Genomic DNA, 20,024 nt, shown 5'->3' with positions numbered 1-20,024 from the left:
ATCTGCTTCATTTAAATTTCTCTATAACCTTAGTTCTCTGGCGGTTATTTTTAAACAATGATTTTTGTAGTGTATTTATTTGATCTCACTGTCAGAATGTATTACTCGATAAACGTTATTGAAAGAAATGCTGCGTGCTCGGTTGTCTATCTTCAAGCAATGAGGGGAAGCACTGACGCTTGTCCTCTAGCAGAGAATGCCCAGGAGTGGTGCCCAGGAGTGCAGATGTGGTGCCCAGGAGTGCAGGATCCACCTTGTATCTGGATCTCTGAGTAAAACAAAATGTTACAGCCAAGTCAAGCTTCCCTGAGATAACATAAAACAGGCCAGATGGCCCCAAAAGGAATATATATTACCAATTGTAAAAAGGAATTTAGATGATGTCTGGGAAACACTGTCAGACCTTCCACTCCTCCCCCTCTCCCCCCTATTCCTCTGCCAGTGAGGGAAGGGGGAGGGACTTGTGCACTAGGGTAGAAAAACTAAATGGAAATGTGCTTCTGTGTCCTTGCCTGTGTGGCTCCACCTGCCCTAGCAAGGAAGTTCATAAAGTCTTACTTCTTGTGCCCTCCTAGGCTCTGTGCCTGGTCTTTGCACTTGGACAGGTGAGTTTGTCTCTCAAAATTACTGAGAAAATCTACTCACAATATGAAAAACAACTTATCTCTGTCGCATATATTAGAGCAAAATAAATTCCATTTCAATTGACATTGAAATCAACTAAAGTAATAAAATAAAATAAAGTTAGTAAAAGAAAACAAAGATGAATATCATATAGTCTATGCACGTGAGAACACAACACAGAGGTGAGAGAATGGATGGATTTGACTGAACAGAAAATGAGTGCTTTTATGTGGCACAAAATACAAATGAAAATGTATGAATAAAATGCAGGTAAAAATTTGTGAGAAATTATTTCTAAAATCTATGATGGGGGCTAATGCATTAATATCTAAAAAATTATTGCAAAGAAATAAACAAGTAGAAAGATGAACATATGAATGGGTAATTTGCAAAAGAAGAAAAAACAGGCTAAACAATTGAAAAGTTTATTTTAATTTGTGATTGAATAAATGCAAATTGAGACACTGCTGAATACCACTTTTCACCTATCAGCCTACTATAGTTTTAAAATAACAATTGTCCTTCATTCAATTACTATCAATTCAGCATCCCTTCTTGTCAGCTCTGCAAGTAGGCCCAGAGAACTGGAATCCAGAAGGGAATTGGCATCTAAGGACCTTGAACTTGGTGTGGGAGGAACAACGCGGTGCGTATATGGGGGAAGGTCCAGGAATGGGAAGGGGTTCAGGACCAATGATGAGGAACGATTGTCCTTCAATTGTACAGGAGATGAACAGGGGAGGCAATTCTAATCTAATTCTGAGCAGAGACCTGAAGAAAGTGAGAGCCATTTGGAAATCTGGGGGAAAGATTTCAGGCAGAGGGATCAGCAAGTTAAGGGCCCCAGGGGGAGGTGTTGGTGCACACAGGACAGCCCTAAGGAAGGCACTTGCGGTAACAGTGTAAGTTCCACCCCCACTGGAAGGAAGGGAGGAGCAGGGCGGGGAGGGGAAGCTAGAAAACAGATGGGGGAAGAGGACTGAGAGGAGCAGAAGCAGAAGTGGAGAGGCTGGAGGAGCAAGAAGATTGGCGGAGCCTCGGAGCAGAAGGAGGTGAAGAGGCTGCACCTGCTTCTCGGCCTTGGACTTGTGCCAGGGACTTGGGGGACACGGAAGGAGACATGTGAAACAGACATGGGTGCGAGACCTGGGGGGAGGCTGACAATGGCAGCCTTTATCCTGATATTGATTTGGCTCTTTCCCTTCCAGACCTCTTGTGCCCCTTTCCTATGGCCCCACCAGATGGTGCCTTTGACCTGTGGCAGGCTTTTGGGCCTCACAAGGGGATGGGTAACTTTGGGTGCTTGATTTGGAAACTATACTCTCTTTCTCTTCTCTCTATTGCACACTAATTGTATTAAAGCTCTTTTCTACTGACGGTCTTACATACAAGGTTATGCTTAGTTTTGATGAGGCAGGTGGCAGAATCCATTTAGAACCTGGGGGGTTCCAGGGTGCCCCTCACTGTGCCCAGTAACAGTGTCTAGAACTGCAGGGGGGGATGCAGAGATGGAGTCAGAGAGCTGGGCTTCCAAGAACTAGTGTCTTCATAAAGTGCTGGGGGAAGTTACCATCGGAACGCCTTTTTGAAGAACAACTTGACATTAATTACCAAAACCTTACCTCACATACAATATCCTTTGACTCCAAAATTCAAAACCTATGACTTTATCCCAAGGCGATAAATCAGATGAGTGCACAAAGATATACATATAAAAATGCTCATCACAGTATTATTTACAACTGGAATCCAGGTGACCTAAATTTCCAACATTCGTGATTATTTAAATGATGGTATATTCATGCAATGAAATTTTATACAGTAATTAAGAATAATGTTGTACATTTCCGGACAAGGAAAGATGTTCACAGCATGTTATAAAATAGTAGATTAGGAAAGAATACGTATCCTATGATACCATTTTAGCTAAAATGTTAATTCAAATGCATTTTATACATAGAAAAAAAAGTCTGGAAAAAATAAATATGAATTTATTGATGGTAGTGCCTCCTAAGGGATGGGATTGCACTAATTTTTATCTTTTTTATGAATAACATGCCTAATTTTCTTGCAATCACCATGTATTTTTACATAACCTAAAAATAATACTTTCAAAATCATACAGCGAACCAAAATGATAAAGGGAAATGTCTTTAAAAAAAAAAAAGACTCAGGCAAACGCAAAGAAAAGAATTCTTCTGGCTGAGATTAAGAATTTCCTTTGTCAGGCCTCCCTGGTGGTGCAAGGGGTTAAGCACTGCACTATGAAGCAATCCGCAGCCTCTGTAGCACGAGTTCGATCCCCAGCCAGGGAGATACCCACATGGCGCAGCAGCCCTCTCCTGACTCACCCGCTGCTCCCCTCAGTGGAGTATTTCAGTCAGTCTGCCTGTTCTGTTCCCCACTCTGTCTCTGGTGGATCCTCTTACCTCCCCCCCATTTCTGACCTGTACCCCAGCTCTTGTATGCATAAATAAATAAATCTTTAAAAAAAATTTCCTTTGTCTTTCATTTTCACTACTTTAATTACAATGTCTCCTGATGTGAATTTCTCTGGGCTTGTCCTGTTTGGAGTTAACTCATTTCTCAAATCCATCAGTGTATGCATCTTACCAAATAGGAGATGTTTTCAGCCATCATTTCTCCAAATACTCTTCTATCTCTTCTCTCTCCAATGAGGCTCCGCAAATCCATGATACCTTTTGCTCTTATCTCACAGGTGTCTACCGCTTCGACTTTGTTTTTGTCTAATTTTCCTGTTGCCCATATCGGGTGACTTCTCTTATGCTGGCGTCAGGTTTACTGATTGTGTCTCCTGTCATCGCCACTCCACTATTGAGCCCCTCCAGTGGGTTGTATTTTTGTTTGTTTGTTTGTTTGTTTGTTTTTTTGGTTTTTTGTTATTTGAGACTTCTCTTTCTTTGCTGAGATTTTCTATTTTTTTTTTTTTTAAATTTGCTTCAAGAGCACCTGTCGCTGCAGAGAAGAGCACTTCCCTGGCCACATGTCGTCATCTGATCTCCCCACTCACCTGTGCCACCAGGGTCCCCTGTGGCTCAGCAGTGCTGGCGCCCACACTGCCAGACACTGGGCAGGAGCCACCAGCTTTGTTTCTTCTGTCCACGGGGTGGGGTTTATAAGCAGCCTTGCCGCTCTGGTGTTCTTCCTGTCCTGGAGCTCAGTCACCTTCCAGATTCCTCCACGGGTTGTCTCTTATGCCACATCCAGCATTTGTAGCTGCACTTAGCACGGACAAGCAGGGAGAAATGGGTCTGGGCCCCCTTGTTCAACCCAGAAGCCAAAACATTCTCCATCTGATCTGCCTGAGAGTTCTGTCACAGTGTGTAACAGACAAAACCTGATTTAGTCCCAGCCTGTCATTCCAATCTGATCTAATTATTCTTAGGGCTTTATTTTATTTCTTAGCTTTGGCTCATAAAAAAAATTTAATCCAAACAGAAAAACACGGTGTCATAAAAAGCCTGCACCTGTCCCCGCCCCCAGGTCTGCAACAGCGCCCATGCCCCTGTTCCAGGTCTGCACCTCCCCACCAGAGCAAGCAATACAAAGGCTTCAGTTTGTGTGTCTCATTAACAGTGACCCTCAAACCCTTGGTCAGCCTGGTCTCTACTCATGAGGCTAAAATACATGCTTAGTCTTCCAGAAATCTGAATTCTACAGGGATCCGAAAGGGTCCCAGAGCTAGAGGGCAGGCAAGAGTCCTTTAGGTAGAAGCTGCCACTGGCGGAACAGACACTGTTCAGTACTGGGTGAGCCTGCAGCACGTGCATGGGCAGAGGCCTTGCAGCAGCCCCAGATCTGTGATCCATGGGGAACACACAGGCCCTGCACAGACTTTGGTTAAGTTCTGCATTCCCACTTCAGGCATCAGGGCCCCTGGGCCCCATCTCAGACCATTGATACCATGGTATCAATGAAACCAAAAGAAACCAAAAGTTGCTTGGGACAACAAACCCAGACAGTCGACCCCCCTGCCAGTATAGCCCTCCATGTTCATCCTTCGGGGGCCTACCCCTGGAGGTGCAAGCTGCCCTAGACAGCAGATGGCACCCCTCGGCGCCAAACAGGCCGGGCACCTCTGTATTCAAGAACAACTTTTTCTATCTTGAAATATTTAGAGATAAAAGATTGAGAGAATCCTGTCTCTCAACAAAGGCTGCCTTTCAAACCAACCAGCCAGGTGCAAACTCAGAAAGCCGCATTTTGGACTCTGAAGCTGCAAGTTTGCTCTTGGAGCCCAAACCGCCGGAAGCGAAGGGATGCCTCCAGCAGGAGAGGGCAGTGTCAGGACCAGGAAACGCAAATGAGACGGGTGTATTAACATATTTGCAAAAATATCATTCCCATAAAAAGTGATGAGGCTGTGTGAGGGGCCCAGAGGCACACACAGGCAGGTCCCAGGGCAGAACAGCAAGTCCCAACCCCTCCACGCCAAGGAGAGCAGGACCAGGTCGGGGATGGAGGAGCGAGGCCCTGCCCCAGCGGCCCTAAGGGAGGGGCAACCAGAAGCAGGGAAGTGGAGAAACCCAAGCCAAGACTCGCCAAGTCCCTTGCTTGCTCCCAGGGGTTTCCTCATCTAGGAAACAGGCCTGGGGCGAGAACAGAATACATTCCCACACCGAGGAGACCGCACAGAGCTCAGCACAGGGCCGGAGCTGATCAACTTCTCTTATTCTGTTGCTGTTACTGAGGGTCGGCCCTGCCCTTCACCCTGTGCATACGTGGCTCACGTATTCCCCACAACGACTCTGTGATGTCGGTCCTGTGACTACCCCAGGCCGGAAGCCGAGGCGCAGAGAGGTGGAGACACTTGCCTATTTAGATGGAGCTGAACTGGGAGCACAGCAACCTTCCTCCCAGCAGCTCCTCTTGACTCCGTTTTCACGTGGACCCCCAGACCAGCCTCAAGGTACCAGGCTGATGGGGAAGAAGTGTCCCGAGCCCCAGTCACCCAAAAGCCAAAGTGAGCAGCCAAACACTGACAAGGAAGCCCTTGCCCAGCCTCAGGCCAGACCAGGTTAGAGGAGACAGGTGTTCAGGACAGGCCCCCACCTGAGACCCTCCTCGCCTGAAGGACAGCCTCTCCAGGCCTTGAGGCCTCACCTCTGGAGGCAGAGGGCTCTGAGCACCCTCCCCTAGTTAGTTCTGCCGCCTCAGCAGTGGCCTGGCCTCCCGGGGCGGCAGCTTCTCCCCTGTACAGATGGCCTGGCCACAGGGCCTACCCGCAGGGCAGCTGTGTGGGGGCCTGATGAATTACATCAGAGTCGGTGTCTTGTCACAGACAGGGTGTGAGGTCCAGAGTCGACCTTGGCTCTTGGCTGCACTCACCACCCTGACTGCCCCTGGCCCCTTCCTGCCAAAAAGGTGCCTCCCACCCACCGTTGTGGATGTGCCCCGGCAGGGCCTGCCACCAGCCCAGGCTTCCAGCAGGTAAATGCGCCCCTGGCGTGACTCCTGCCCCTGCGGCCCCGCAGCAGGACTGGTGGAGGTGCTGGGGCTCCCTGCAAGCTCCTCATCACCCTTGTGACAGCCCAGAGGGGGTGCAGCTCTCCTCCGAGGGCTGCACAGCACCCCTGGGCCAGCACCGACTGGGTCTAGGTGGCATTACTACTGTCTTTAAAGGGGGGCTGTTCAAACAAGACTAGAAACCACGAGGGAGAAAAGAGGGAGAGCAGGGGGTGAGCACAACAGGCGACTGTGGGAGGTTACGGGGGACCCAGGGTGGGCAGCCATGGTGACCGCATCTAAGGGGAAAAATTCTTTATTGTGAAATAAATGAAAAATTAAAAAAAAATGAAAAATAACAGCAGTTCAATCCAAAAACATACTCGAGAAAAATTAAAAAAAAAAATAAGGGGCGGGAGAGACACGCACACTACAGCATTCCCCCTTGCAGCAACAAGGGCGGGTGCCCGCGGAGCCGGAGCAGGTGCCGGCGCCCGTCCAGGGGGCCTGCGAGGCCTGGTTTTCAGCGTCCCCTCCCCACGGAACCCCAGACCCGCAGGTGGCGCAGGAGGCCACGGCCGGGCCAAGCCTGAAGCCGCGTCCCTACGCCCCCCCCCCACACCGCACGCCCCCCCCCACCCCGCCCGAGAGGCGCGGCCCTCAGCAGAATCAACCCCAGTCAAGCCACCCCGGGCCTGTTGGGAGGGGTCTTTATCCACCCTCCACTTGAACTGAGTCGAAAAGCGCCCGGCTGGCGCGGGAGGCCGCCCCTCCCGCAGGGCAGCACCGCGAGGGGAACTGCGTCCTCACAGCCCCGGGGCACCGCGAGGCCGTGGAGCAGGCGCTGCTCACGCCCAGCGGAGCCCGGGGACAGGGCGCCCGACCTCGCTGCCCCGACGCCCCCACAGCGCTGCCAGGCTTCGGGGCTCCTGGACAAGCCCCCGGCCCCAGGCCCACCCCAGCGGGCTTCCAGGGGCAGGACCAGGCTAACTCCCCGGTCTCCACAGGGTCCCCACCGGGGGATGTGCCCCTGGCGCGTCTCCCCAAGGCTCCGCTCGCGCTCCCCGGGGCAGCTGGGAGGGCGACCCTCTGGACAGAGAAGAAAATGACCCCCTCGGGTGAGGTCGCCCGAGCTGGCCGCCCCATGCGACGCCTCTCTCCTGCCACCTCAGCCCCCCGCAGCCAGGCGTGTGCCCCCCCCCCCCGGCACGTCTCAGGGCGCGCCCAACAGGAGAAGCCCCAGGTGTGGGAAGGAAGACAAAGCCCACATGGTAGCATGTGCCCATCCACGCCCCGCCAAGCGGGCAGAACCCCTGCGCAGTCCAGGCGCTGCCCGGCCAGCCAGCCCGTCAGCCGGGCGCGGGGACGAGGACGGTGCGCCCCAGCCTGGCCGCACCATGGCCCATGGCGAGGAGGGCCCGACGCAGCGCCCCGTGCCCGAAGGCTGGCCCCGGGCCCAGCGGGAGCCAAGCAGCCCCCAAGCAGCCCCTGCCACCGCCCGCCGGCCAGGTCCCGGAGGCGCGGAGGCTGGAGAGGGCAGGCCAGGCCCCCGGGGGAGCAGCCCCGGTCCTGCAGGGCAGGCGCTGGGCACCGGCCACGTGGGCCAAGGCGCCCCACTCGGTCAGGGCCTCAGCCTGAGGGCGCGGGCAGGCGGCCCCCCCGACGACCAGACCGGAGGCACCGGAGGGCAGAGGCAGCACCGGGGCCAGCTCGGGCGGGAGGCTCTGCTCTGCCCGGGGCCCGCCCACTGCCCGCCAACCACTGCCTGCCGCCCGCCAACCACCGCTCGCCAACCACCACCCATCCACCGCCCACCGCCTGCCAACCACCGCCCGCCAACCACCGCCCACCGCTCGCCAACCACCGCCTGCCAACCACCGCCCGCCAACCACCGCCCGCCAACCACCGCCCGCCAACCACTGCCCACCGCCCGCCAACCACCACCCGCCAACCACTGCCCACCCCTCGCCACTGCCCACCGCCCGCCAACTGCCGCCCGCCAACCACCACCCAACCACCGCCCACCGCCCGCCAACCACCGCCCACCGCCCGCCAACCACCGCCCACCGCCCGCCAACCACCGCCCACCGCCCGCCAACCACCGCCTGCCAACCACCGCCCGCCAACCACTGCCCACCGCTCGCCAACCACCGCCCACCGCCCGCCAACCACCGCCCACCGCTCGCCAACCACCGCCTGCCAACCACCGCCCGCCAACCACTGCCCACCGCTCGCCAACCGCCGCCCGCCAACCACTGCCCACCGCCCGCCAACCACCACCCGCCAACCACTGCCCACCCCTCGCCACTGCCCACCGCCCGCCAACCGCCGCCCGCCAACCACCGCCCGCCAACCACTGCCCACCCCTCGCCACTGCCCACCGCCCACCAACTGCCGCCCGCCAACCACCGCCCGCCAACCACCACCCAACCACCGCCCACCGCCCGCCAACCACCGCCCGCCAACCACTGCCCACCGCCCGCCAACTGCCGCCCGCCAACCACCGCCCGCCAACCACTGCCCACCCCTCGCCACTGCCCACCGCCCGCCAACTGCCGCCCGCCAACCACCGCCCGCCAACCACCACCCAACCACCGCCCACCGCCCGCCAACCACCGCCCGCCAACCACTGCCCACCGCTCGCCAACCACTGCCCACCGCCCGCCAACCACTGCCCACCGCCCGCCAACCACCTCCCGCCAACCACCGCCCGCCGCCCACGGAGGGCGAGCCCGGGGGAAACACGGCGCCCGCGCGCTGGACGAGCGAGGCCAAAGGCTGGAGGGGCCGCCGCCGTGGGGGGGGGGAGGGCAGGAGGGGAAGGGCGGGGGGGGGGCGCGAGCCGGCCCTGTGCAGGGGCACGGAGGGGGACCCCAGCCCCCCGCGGGCAGGCCGAGCCGCGCCAGAGGGGGCGCGCGGAGACCCGGGGGCCAGAGCGGCGCCCCCACCCTCTGGGCCGCCCCGGCCGGGCACCGCGGCCAGACCAGGCCTTGAGCCCCGCGGCCGGGCCCGGGGCCCCCTCTGCCGCGACCCGGACCCTCAAAAGTTTGTCCCCACACAAAACCCCCCTCCGCGGGAGGCGGCGCTGCCCCGGCGTCGGCTCCGAGGACAGACCCCGCCGCCCTCCTCCACCCCTTCGGACGCAGCAACGCGGGGCGCGCCGAGCAGGGCCGCGGGCCCGGGCGGGGAACCCCCAGCCGCGCGCTCAGCGCGGGGCGAGCGTGGCCCAGGCCGGCGGGGCCCGGTGCTGCCCCCGCGCGTCGGGCCGCGGCACTGCAGCCCCGGGGCGGCGGGTGGAGGGGGAAGGCTCGCTCGTTGATCTTCTGGTTCGCAGACCCTGCGGGCGCGTGGCGGGTCGGGAGGGAAAGCTGGCCACCCGGTGGCGAGGCTATTTTAGATTCAAAGGAAATTGTATTTCATTCCTAAAACTGGAATCTCATGGCGACTCGCACTTTCCAGGAGCAGAAGTACAATGACTTGTGTGTCTTTGATCCTCAGATTCTATCAGCGGTGTTTTCTTTTCTCGGATGTTTCAGCCGGAGAGCAGACTCAAAAATGTGGGCGCTGAACATTTGAACACTGAGGTGAACGTTCAGGAGAGAGCCAGGGAGCAGAGGCGCTGCTGCCGCTTTGTTCTGAACTCTGAAAACACTCGGCTGCCAGCAAACATTTAACTCTCCTATTCACGCGCAAGCTTGGGGCTGTGGGGGAGGTGGACTGGGCGATCAAGCAAGGACAGGGAGGAAACTGCAAGGGCCTAGAAACGAGTGTTGGCGGCTTGGCTGTGCTCTGTGACCTCGCCTGAAATCCACAGCTGTCCTTTAATTCGAGGGGTGCATTTCTGTCCATTCGTCAGGGGATGACGCTAAAAGCTTCAGGCAGGCAAGGAGGCGCACAGCCTGCATTCCGTCCTGCTCCCCAAAGTCCATTCGTTCACTGAAGCAACTTGACTCGTGATTAGTGGCTCATCAAACTTGACTCTGAGATAAGAGACAGTTGCCTACAGTCTGGGGTCTCCACGCACAGGTGCAGTGCTTGAAATCAAAGGCGGAGACAGTAAAATCCTATAGTCAACTAGAAAGGGAGACTTTCTTCCTCCAAAAGAATTCTGAATAAAGGGGTCCCTTTATTCAACACCCCTTCTGAAAACAGAATAAAGGGGCTGGGTAGGGGGTTCCCTATGAGTCATCTGGCAGGTGCAAAGCTGGATTAAGCAACATCCCACAGAGCAGCTCCTTCGTGGGCCAGGCTGCCAAAGAGCTCTCAAAGCTCATGGGAGTGGCAGACCCCATTGCTAGGCCCTTCTTCCATTTCTGGGCCTCAGTTTCTCTATTGGGACAGTGAAATTGTCACAAGATGGGGCACAGGCAAAACCCACATGGTTTGGATGTCTTCAAATGCTCCAGTTGGATACTCTGGACCCACATTGCTATCTCAGCAGAGACTGTCTTGGTAGCTTAGAAGCAGCCCCCTAGACCCTAACTGCCCCCCATTCTAGCCATCACTCTGGCCTGGGAGTGCAGGGATGAGGGAGGGCCAGCTCTGGAGCTGGGCTACCTAGGATTAGAGCCCCTGCTCTGCCAACTCACAGCCTGGCTGGCCCTGGTGGACTCTTTCTGTCTTCAACCAGGGCTGAGGAGGCAGGGGCACCAGGAGGGAGACTTTTGTTCAGGCTTTATCCTGCCTGCTCTCAGAGGTCAGGAAGAGGAGAGCACCAACCTGCCATGTGACCTTGGGCAAGGTCTCCACCCCTCCAAACCTGCTTTGCCCTCTGTAAAATGGGTATCAGTCTACAGTGCGGGCTTGCTGAGGGGGTGGAAATGACACCTGTACAGTACCTGCACCCCACAGCTCTGAATAAGGAGCAGTCTTCGTTGTGAGTTATCACTGGGCAGAGGATTGCTGCAGGGGAAGGAGGCCTAGAGGGTAAGCCAGGGCAGCGCCACCCTGCAGGTCTAGACTGCTGACTCATGCCACAGCGTGAGTATGGACAGAGGTGAGCAGAGGCAGGTACATAGCTGTGCCAGCCGCCCCCTCCTGCCCCCTCAACTGCAGGCAAGAGTGAGTCAGGCCTGCAAAAGTCTGACCCAGCTGCCCCCAACCTCTTTGGGCCAGGGTCAGTTTTAAAACAGCTCCAGGATGAACAGGGAGCAGTGGGACTCCAGATCTCATAGAGAACACAGCACCCCACCCCACCCCCACCTCAGGGGGTGCCACCCTCCTTCTAGAGTGGATGTTCCTCCTCCCCTTCTGAAAACAGCAGGCTCCTCCTAGCTGGATGTTGGGGGGGGGGTTCCTGGGTTGGTTTGTTTTTTTTTAATGTGTGGGTTTTTTTCCAAATGTATATATACATCATTTTTCATTTTGTAAAATACTTTATTGCTCCCCTGAGGTGTAATTCCCACCACCAATCACCTGTGAGCTATCACCACAGTCCCTTGTGCTCTTCCACCCCTTCCCTGCTGTATGTCTCAGACCTGTAGTTTGCCTGCTAGTTTTGTTCAGGTTTTTTTCTGACCCCTTATTTGGTTTCCCTGTGATCCTCCTATACATGAAACCATCTGATATTTTTCTGTTTCCTTCTGGCTTATTTCACTGAGCATCATTCCTTCCAGCTCCATCCATGTTGCTGCAAATGGCATGAGTTTATCTTTTTTGATTGCTGAATAGTATTCCATGGTGTATACATGCCACATCTTCTTGATCCAGTCATCTATTTTTGGGCATTTGGGTTGTTTCCAGGTTTTACCTATTATAAATAGTGCTGCAATAAACATAGGAGTACGGGTGTTCTTTTGAATCAATGTTTGTGTCCTTTGGGTAGATCCCTAGGAGTGGAATTGCCAGATCTCATGGTAGCTCCATCTTTAGTAGACTGAGGAGCCTCCACACAGCTCTCCATAGTGGCTGGACCAGTTTGCACTCCCACCAGCAGTGCAGGAGAGTTCCTTTTTCTCCACGTCCTCGCCAACATTTGTTGTCGTCAATTTAATGTGGGTGTTGGCGAGTCTTTTACGAGGTCTCTGAGTTGGCCTGGAGACGGCCTCGGCGCGGCTGTACACACAGCGGTGCCCGGAACGAGGCAGCCGTGACCCTCGCGGTCCACTCTCCACCCGACCAGGCCCGGGCTCCGGCAGCCCCCGCCGCCGCGGGTGTGTGGACGCAGGCTCCGGGAAGCAGCCCCTCCCACGCCGCGCGCGGCCCGGCTGTTCCAGCAGCAGCTGGGGTCCTCCCAGCTCCGGGGCTGGGTCCCCGCGCCCGAGCCCTCTCCAGCAGAGCAGAGCCCGGCCCTCCCGGGCGCGGGCGGGGCCGCAGCTGCCGCGGAGGCCTGGGCTGCCGGCCCGGGCGGGGGCTGCCGTGGCGGGGCCTGACCCGGCCCGCCGAGGCCGCAGACCCGGGGGGGGGGGGTCCCGTGGCGCCCCCGCGGCCCTCCAGCGCATGGACACGGGGGACGCGCGCTCGGAGGAGGGGCCCGCAAAGCCTACAGTCCGCGGGCCGCGCCCGCCGCCCCTCCCTTGCCGGCCCGCGGGGTGAGCGCGCCCCGCACCCCGCCGCCCCCAAGTCCGGCTGGGCCCCCGGCTGGGCGCCCCGAACGCCGCGTCCAAGGTCGCGGCCGCGCCGTCTGGTGAGGGGAGGCGGCGCGCGCAGCCGGCCCCGCGCGAGGGTTGGGGGCGGAGGGGCGCCGGGGCTGCAAGCGCCCCCCCCCAGCCCAGAAGCGGCGCTCGCGCGGGGCCGGCGTCTCCCCGCGCGCCCCCGGGGCCGCGCAGCGCCGGAGCCGGCCGGGGGCGGAGCCTGGAGCCGGGGGCGGGGGAAGGGGCGGGGCAGGGGAGGGCCTGGATCCGGGGGCGGGGCTGGGGCCGGGGGGCGGGCCTGGAGCCGGGCGGGGCGGGGGCGGGGCCGGACAGCGGCGCGGGCGGCGACGGCAAGCGGCGCGGGGCGGGCGGGGGCGGGGGCGGGGCGGCCGGGCGGGCGGGGCGGGGCGGGGCGGGGCGGCGCGGGCTGCGGAGGCCGGCGCGCGGGGCGGCGCAGAGCGTTCTCGGCGCGGCGCGGAGCGGAGCGGAGCGGCCGACGGGGCCGCGGGGGGCGCGGGCCGGGGCCGGGGCCGGAGCCGAGCCGGAGCGGAGCCCGGGGTCGGGCCCGGGCAGCCGGGGCCGGGCGGGGAGCGGCCCTGGCGCCGCGCCGGGCCGGGGCCCGCGGCGCGCCGGGCGGCCTGGGCGCCGAGTAGCCGGGCCGGGCCGGAGCGCGGGCGGCGGCCGCCCCGCGCCCCCCGCGCCCCGCGCGCCCGCGCCCCGCGCCCGGCGATGCTGACACATGCGGCGGCGGCGCGCCGGCGGCAGGACCATGGTTGAGCGCGCCAGCAGGTTCGTGCTGGTGGTGGCGGGCTCCGCGTGCTTCATGCTCATCCTCTACCAGTACGCGGGCCCGGGGCTGGGCCTGGGCGCGCCCGGCGGCCGCGCGCCGCCCGACGACCTGGACCTGTTCCCCACGCCCGACCCGCACTACCAGCGCAAGTACCGCTTCCCGGCGCGCGAGCTGGCGCGCTCGCTGCGCTTCGACATGAAGGGCGACGACGTGATCGTGTTCCTGCACATCCAGAAGACGGGCGGCACCACCTTCGGCCGCCACCTGGTGCAGAACGTGCGCCTCGAGGTGCCCTGCGACTGCCGGCCCGGCCAGAAGAAGTGCACCTGCTACCGGCCCAACCGGCGCGAGACCTGGCTCTTCTCGCGCTTCTCCACGGGCTGGAGCTGCGGGCTGCACGCCGACTGGACCGAGCTCACCAGCTGCGTGCCCGGCGTGCTGGACCGCCGCGACCCCGCCGCGCTGCGCGCGCCCAGGTGAGAGCGCCCGCCCGCCGGCGCCCCCCCCCCGCGCCCCGGCGGTGCCCGGCCCGGGCTCCCGGGCCTTGCGGGAGTGTCCCCCTGCCCCGCCGCTTCCCCCGCGGCGCGAGGCGGAGAAACGGGGCGCCCCCCCCCGCCCGCCCGCCGGCCCCGGGGCCCGAGGAGAAGCCCCCGGCCGCGCGGGGAACAAAGGCCGCGGGGGCCGGGCCGCGCGCCCGCCGAGTTGGCCGGAGCCCGGCGGCCGGTTCGAGGGCTCCCGCACCTGCCGGGGAGAGGCGGGGCGCCGGCCGCGGGCTCCCCAAGAGGCGGCGCCGCCGAGGGCCGGGACTTCCTGCGCGCCTTTTGTTTATCTTGGGGCTCGCCCGGGAGCGCTGGTCCGGGGGCTGCTGCGTCCCGAGCTGCGCGCACCAACTTCTCCTGGCGGGAGAGCTGGCCCCGGGGCGCCCAGGGGCGAAGGGGGTTCGAGCGCGCTGTGCCGTGTCTGCCTCTGCTTCACGCCGCCGAACTGTCAGGAAATTGGGGTGCTGGAACGGAGGGAGGGTCTCCCCCTTGCCCTGGGGTGCCCATCCGCACCCCGCTCCTGTGCGGCGGGCCTGGGCGCTCCGCTCCAGCCGACTGGACGGCGCAGCCCCCCCCCTCCCGCCCTGGAGCCGGGGCGCCTGCGGGTCCGCCGGGGCCCTGCGGGGGCGCGTTCAGAGCCGCCGGGGCGCTGGGAGGCTGCAGTGTGCAGAGGGGTGAGCGGGGAACCCAGCAGCCCCGGCGAGCTTCTCCTGCGCCCCGGGTCCTGAGGCGAGGTCCCTCGGGGTCCCCAGGGCCCCCCAGCCCTCTCCCCCCCCCCGGGGCGCGAGGTGCTGAGCTCAGCAGCACGTGGCCCCCGGGGAGGAGGGCGAGGGAGGCGCTTGGGCCTCAGCAGACCCCGCTGTCCTGGGTCACGGCCTTCCGGCTGCTTCCTCCCTTCCCCGCCCTTCCAGCGGCGAGACCCATGCCCGCTCCCTCTGCCGGGGCAGCCTGGGCCCCGTGTGTCTGCAGGCGAACCTGCCCCAAGCGCCCCTGCGGTGTGTGCCCCTAGTCCGCACTGTGCACACAGGGGTGTGATTTTCCCACCTGCCCTGGAGCCCAGCACTCCTCTGGTGATGCCCAGCCTCCGTGGGGTGCGTGGTGTCAGGACCTCGAGGGTCCCCCTCACTCTCCTTCCCTCAGATCCAGTCCTACCCTCTTTGGAGCCCGAGGGTGTGGGGAGAAGGCTGGGGCTGGGTGTGGTTCCCCAGCTGCCCTCACTGGGTGTGCTAGCTGCTGGGCCAGGGCCTGGGCCCTCCTTCCTCCTCTCTGTGTGTCCCCAGGGCTGAGCATGTTGGGGGGAGGGGGTTGGCAGACTGCCCCCCCTCCTGAGGCCTGCTCTGGAGCCCTCTCCCAAGCATCTCCCCGCACTCGGGCACTCGGTGCCGCGGGCTGTGGGGCCTGGGAGAGGTGCGCCTCTTGCGAGGAAATGGGGGTCTCGCTAGATCGGGCACCCCCTGCCACACACATCTGCCCAGGTCTTTCTGAGCTGGGTGTGCTGTGGAGATGAGCCATGCCTTCCCGGAACGGTTTGGAACTTGTAGTCTTCCTTAGAGCTTTCTGATTGGGGAGAGAGGAGTGGGGGTGTGAGAGAATGCTGGCTGTAGGCGGGTGACCTGCCTCACGCTGGGCCACTTGGGTTGGAGCCTCTCCCCTGCTCCTGACTGTGCCTCCCCCCCCCCCCCACCGCCCTCCTGGCATGGCCGTGGCCTGTGGCTCTGTCTGGGGGCATAGTGGGTGCTGCCCGCCTCTGGCACCCATGAGAGCAGTCTCCTCGGGTCCAGAGCCTCCCCAGGAGCTGTGCTCTGCCCACCTCTTCCCCACCACATCCTCTCCAGGGGCCCAACCTGGAGTGCAGTGCTGAGCCCAGAGAGCTTTGGGGGCCCCCTCAGTGGGGAGACTTAGATCGAAGGCTGCGGCTGCTGACACTTTCCACCTTGACTTCATGATTACCTTATTTACCGCCACGGGGCACAGTCCACGCAAGCCCGCCACGGGGCAGGGTCCCCAGAGCATGTGACTAGGGCCAGGGACCAGAGTCCGGCAACCCAGTGGTCCTGATTGGGGCTGTCAGCGTGCCCTGAATCGCCTCAGGAGGCCCTGCAGAGGCAGGCTGAGGTCAGGGTGCTCAGAATTAGATTTTCGTTTAAAGCGAACATCTCTGCTAGCTAAGCAGAGGAACAAAAAGGCAAGCTCCCGGATGGCTGCCGGCGGTCGGGGAACATGCATCGCTACGGTCTGCACTGCTCTGGGACTCGGGTTCTCACTCTCCCAGGACTTCTGGCCCACGCCCGCCACTGCTGCAAAGCCTGGGCCGTGCTGGGTGGGCAGGACCCCGGGTCGGGGAGCTGGGAGGGGGATGCGCACGCAGCCCTGACCCATCGTCTCTGGGCGTCCTGGGGCTCCTTTCCGGGCGGGAGGTCTGAGAGGCTTGTGGTCGGCGAGGCCAGCTTTGTCCTTTTCTGTCACGTCCCCGCCCATTGCGTTGTGCGGTGACAGCCCCGGGAAGCGGTAGGGAGGAAAGCACAGGAGAGAAGTTTTATACTAAAAAAAAAAAAAAAGTTCCTGGATTCTTCGCACCCCATCTTTTTTTCCCCCTTTGCTGTAACCAAAACCGTAACACGCGCTGCTCATAAATGTCACTCTGCATCGTTAAAGGCTTCAGAGCCCCAGACGCCCCTGGCTGCGCCGCCGTGGGTCCTGTGCTGCAGACGAGTAGGTGTCCCTGCCTGCTCTGGGGCGACGCCGCACGGGGACGTCTGCGTCATGCTTTGCATAACTCTGATTTCCTCTGGAAGTTCCTAGGAGTGGAATTTTTTAATCGAATAGCCTGAAAATGTAAACGCTTTCAGTGTGAATGTTAAGTTCTCTTCCAGAAACCCTGCACCTCATTTGGCTGCCACTTTTGATGCTTGAGGGCCCAGCAGCACCCTTGGGATACTCAACATTGCCATGGGTTGAAGAGTTTATTAGCATAAATCAGCACAATGTGTCAATCTGTGTTTTTTTCCCAAAAAGTCCCACCTGACAAGCACAGCCTTGGGAGTGGCTGTGCCGAGGCACCCCGCCGGCCCGCCCATCTGCTCACTGTATCTGCCCAGAGGCACCTTGAAGCACAGAGGTGAGGGATGGGGTGCAGCAGCTCAAGGGGAGGGTCCCCACAGCGCTCAGCATGTCATCTCCCCCGGTCCCGCCAGCCCACCAGGCAGGGCTGTGACGACCAGCTGCATTTCCCACATGAAGAAGGCCGAGCCCAGGAACGTTGGAGAACCGACAGCGCCTCTCAGCCTGGGAGCCGGGCAGCCAGACCTCTGTCTGTCCTGAGGCCGGGTGCCCCACCAGGCCTGCTGGATCTCATAGGTCTCTGACTTGGGGAGACCACCCGCGGGTGAGAACGGCAGCCTGACTGCCCCTGTGTAGAGCGTGCAAGCTGCCGAGACTCCGCAGACCCAGCAGCTTGCTCTCCTGGGAGATGTCTGGCAGCCTTCACCCCAGCAGCTGCAGGATGAGAGCCAGGGCGCCAGCCACGTCCTGCCGAGGGGGTCATGACCCCTTCTCCTGAGCCGTTGTTTACAGCCACGCAGACGCCCCCGCTGGAACCTCAGCCTCACTGCCAGCGCTAAGGTGAAGAGATGAGTTTGCAAGAAGGTTTTGTCTGTAGACTCTTGCTCTGGTCTTTTCTGCAGCTCAGCTGGCATTTTCTCTTGCTATTAAATTTTGTTGTGTGGTCGGGGGAGGGAGTCAACATGCAGACAGAAGGTTCTAAGTTGGACTGGAGTTTCCGGGCTTGCGATGCCGCCCCAGTCATGTAACCAGCACACCTGTGAGTGGTGACAGCGGGTGTGACCTACAGTGTCTGAGGCGCTCACGGAAGTTACCTCCACACAGTACTGCAGGTTGGGGACGAGTATGGACAAGAAGCTGCACTCCTGAACTACAGTGAGGTTTCATGCATCAGCTGAGGCCCACGGGGGTGGATAGAGTGAAAGAAGGCTGTAGGGACAGGGACAGCGTGTGCAGAGAAGGGCTCCCCTAGGGGGACAGGTCGGGCCTTGGTCTTGGTATCCAAGCAGCTCCTAAATGCAGGCCGTCCCTTTGTGGGTGTCCCTTTCTTGACTTGTGGCCTAATCTGTCTTTCCGCCCCACCCTGCTCCTTGCTGTTACGGTGCTATTCCAGGTCCCCATCGTTAAGGACTTCTGATTTGGGGAAAATGTGGCACACACATCGCCACGCATCAGAGAGAGTTAAAGTGCTGGTCCCAGACTGCCTGGCCTGGTGTGGACATAGCTAGAGAACAGCAGCGTTAGCCAGGCGACCCAGGGAGGAGTCTGTCTGGCCCTCCTAAGGCCGCCTGTTTGTGGCCTGCAGCGCTGCCTACTTGCATCTCTCTCCGGGGAGGCTGGCAGTATGAAGGCCTTATCTCTACCCCAGCTGTTGGCCTATTGGGTCACTCAGCCAAGCACCCTGGGTCTGGGGCCTACCTCACCAAAGGCTGTCTATGGGGCCTGACACCCTGAGCTCTACAAGGCCACTGCAAAGGCTTATGGGCCCTCCGTAAACAGGGCTCTGAGGCCCCCCCAGAGGGCTGGGACTCATGGGGACTCAGCCCTGGGTTCTTTGAAGGCACAGCAGGAAGCCCGAGGGGAGACAAGCCCTGGACAACCTCTCACCTTGCACCTGGGCCTCGTGGGCACAGGGAAACTGCTCCCTAAAATGGGGTGTTTGCCATTTGTTTCTATTAAGGATTTCTTGACCTGTCACCCATGACTTAATTCCAGCTCCAGGTTGTGCCCGTGTCTTGCCGTTGGCCCTCAGTTCTGCCGTCGGAGTGGTGCAGGCCTCTCCATCCCAGAGTGGGCCAGGTCCTCCAGGGAGTAGGCTCTGGGGCCATGGAGCGTTCCATGGGCCAGCTGCCAGGCTTCACTGAGGAACCCTCACCAGCACATCTGGTCTGTCCACCAGCAGCTGCCTCTATTGTTTGCGTGGGGAGCATTAAAAGGCCCAACAGGGGGAACTGGAGTAAATCAGTAATTGTCTGGAAAGACAGTAACCAGAAAGGTTGAAACTCTGGAGTTAGTTGTTTACAAAGCTGTGGAGTCTAAGAGAACCTGTGGCCATGGGGACCTGCCCTTGCTGGTCACAGGCAGGGCCTTGGGGGACGGTTGGATGCCTGGGCGCTTAGGTCAGGCTGGTGTGGGTCTGCCCATGGCCTCACTGCACATGGAGATGCTCAGAATGCTACGGGCCTCATTGTTTCTCTCTCTCCTGTGAGGGAGAACTCGAGGCTGTGCCAGGACCCAGGAGGAAGCTCCCCTGCTCCCTCCTCAGCCGGGAAGGACAGGGGTGGTCCATGGGTGGCCCAGTGGTGAAGAACCAGCCTGGGAATGGGGCACAGGTGCAGTTGTGATCAAGGCCTGCCTCAGAGACAGAACCTCAGAACTGAGGCATTACCGGCCAAGGGTGGGGCCCAGACTTAGAACCAGGGCAGCTGGGTTGAAGAATCCCTACTCACCAGCCGCCTTCCTGTGCCTCAGTTTCCCCAGCTACAAAATGAGTTTCCTGATAGTACTGGCCTTGTGGGTAGTACCGGCCTTGGAATTACGTCTGGTGTTGGGCCTCCCCCCCCCCCCCCCGCAAGAGGCAGCAGTGCCTCCCCCATGGGGACAGCAAAGAGTCCTCCAGCTCCAGCTGGCAGTTCAGTTCCCGTCTCCACTTGGAATTGGTCAGCTTGAAGGCCAGCAGAGCATCCTCCAGGCATCACTGCCTTCTGACATGATGACCTGGAACGTGCTGTGCTTCTGCCGTAGGGGTCTCCTGCTCACCCCGGGTTGTGGCATTGGGAGCCACCCTGTTCCTTCCCAAAGCACCAGGAAACCCATGTCCCTCTCGCCAGTAGCACAGATGCAAGAGATTGTACAACCACGGTCTTCTGGGAAAGCCTGGGCTGTCCAGGAATCTGTGGCCTGTGTTAGCAGCAGCTTGACCCACTTGTCCCTGTGAGAACCCTTGGGACCCAATCAAGAGGAGCTCTGTGG

General features: G+C 60.1%; 1 protein-coding gene across 1 annotated transcript in view; it reads left to right on the top strand.

Moving 5' to 3' along the window:
- Positions 1-13,401: 13,401 nt before the first annotated feature.
- HS6ST1 (heparan sulfate 6-O-sulfotransferase 1) overlaps positions 13,402-20,024 on the top strand; it is a gene marked incomplete at both ends in the record, with an annotated part of 33,702 nt that continues 27,079 nt past the window's right edge. Inside the window, one exon of the mRNA XM_084241105.1 lies at positions 13,402-13,928. Coding sequence (XP_084097231.1) covers positions 13,402-13,928 — 527 coding nt within the window. The remainder of the gene's footprint in view (positions 13,929-20,024) is intronic.

This window comes from Talpa europaea, assembly GCF_964194135.1.
Source record: "Talpa europaea genome assembly, chromosome: 1".
In the NCBI taxonomy this organism is placed as follows: Eukaryota; Metazoa; Chordata; class Mammalia; order Eulipotyphla; family Talpidae; genus Talpa; species Talpa europaea.
The sequence above is the reverse complement of the archived record's forward strand: the minus strand, read 5'-3'. Positions and strand labels throughout refer to the sequence as shown.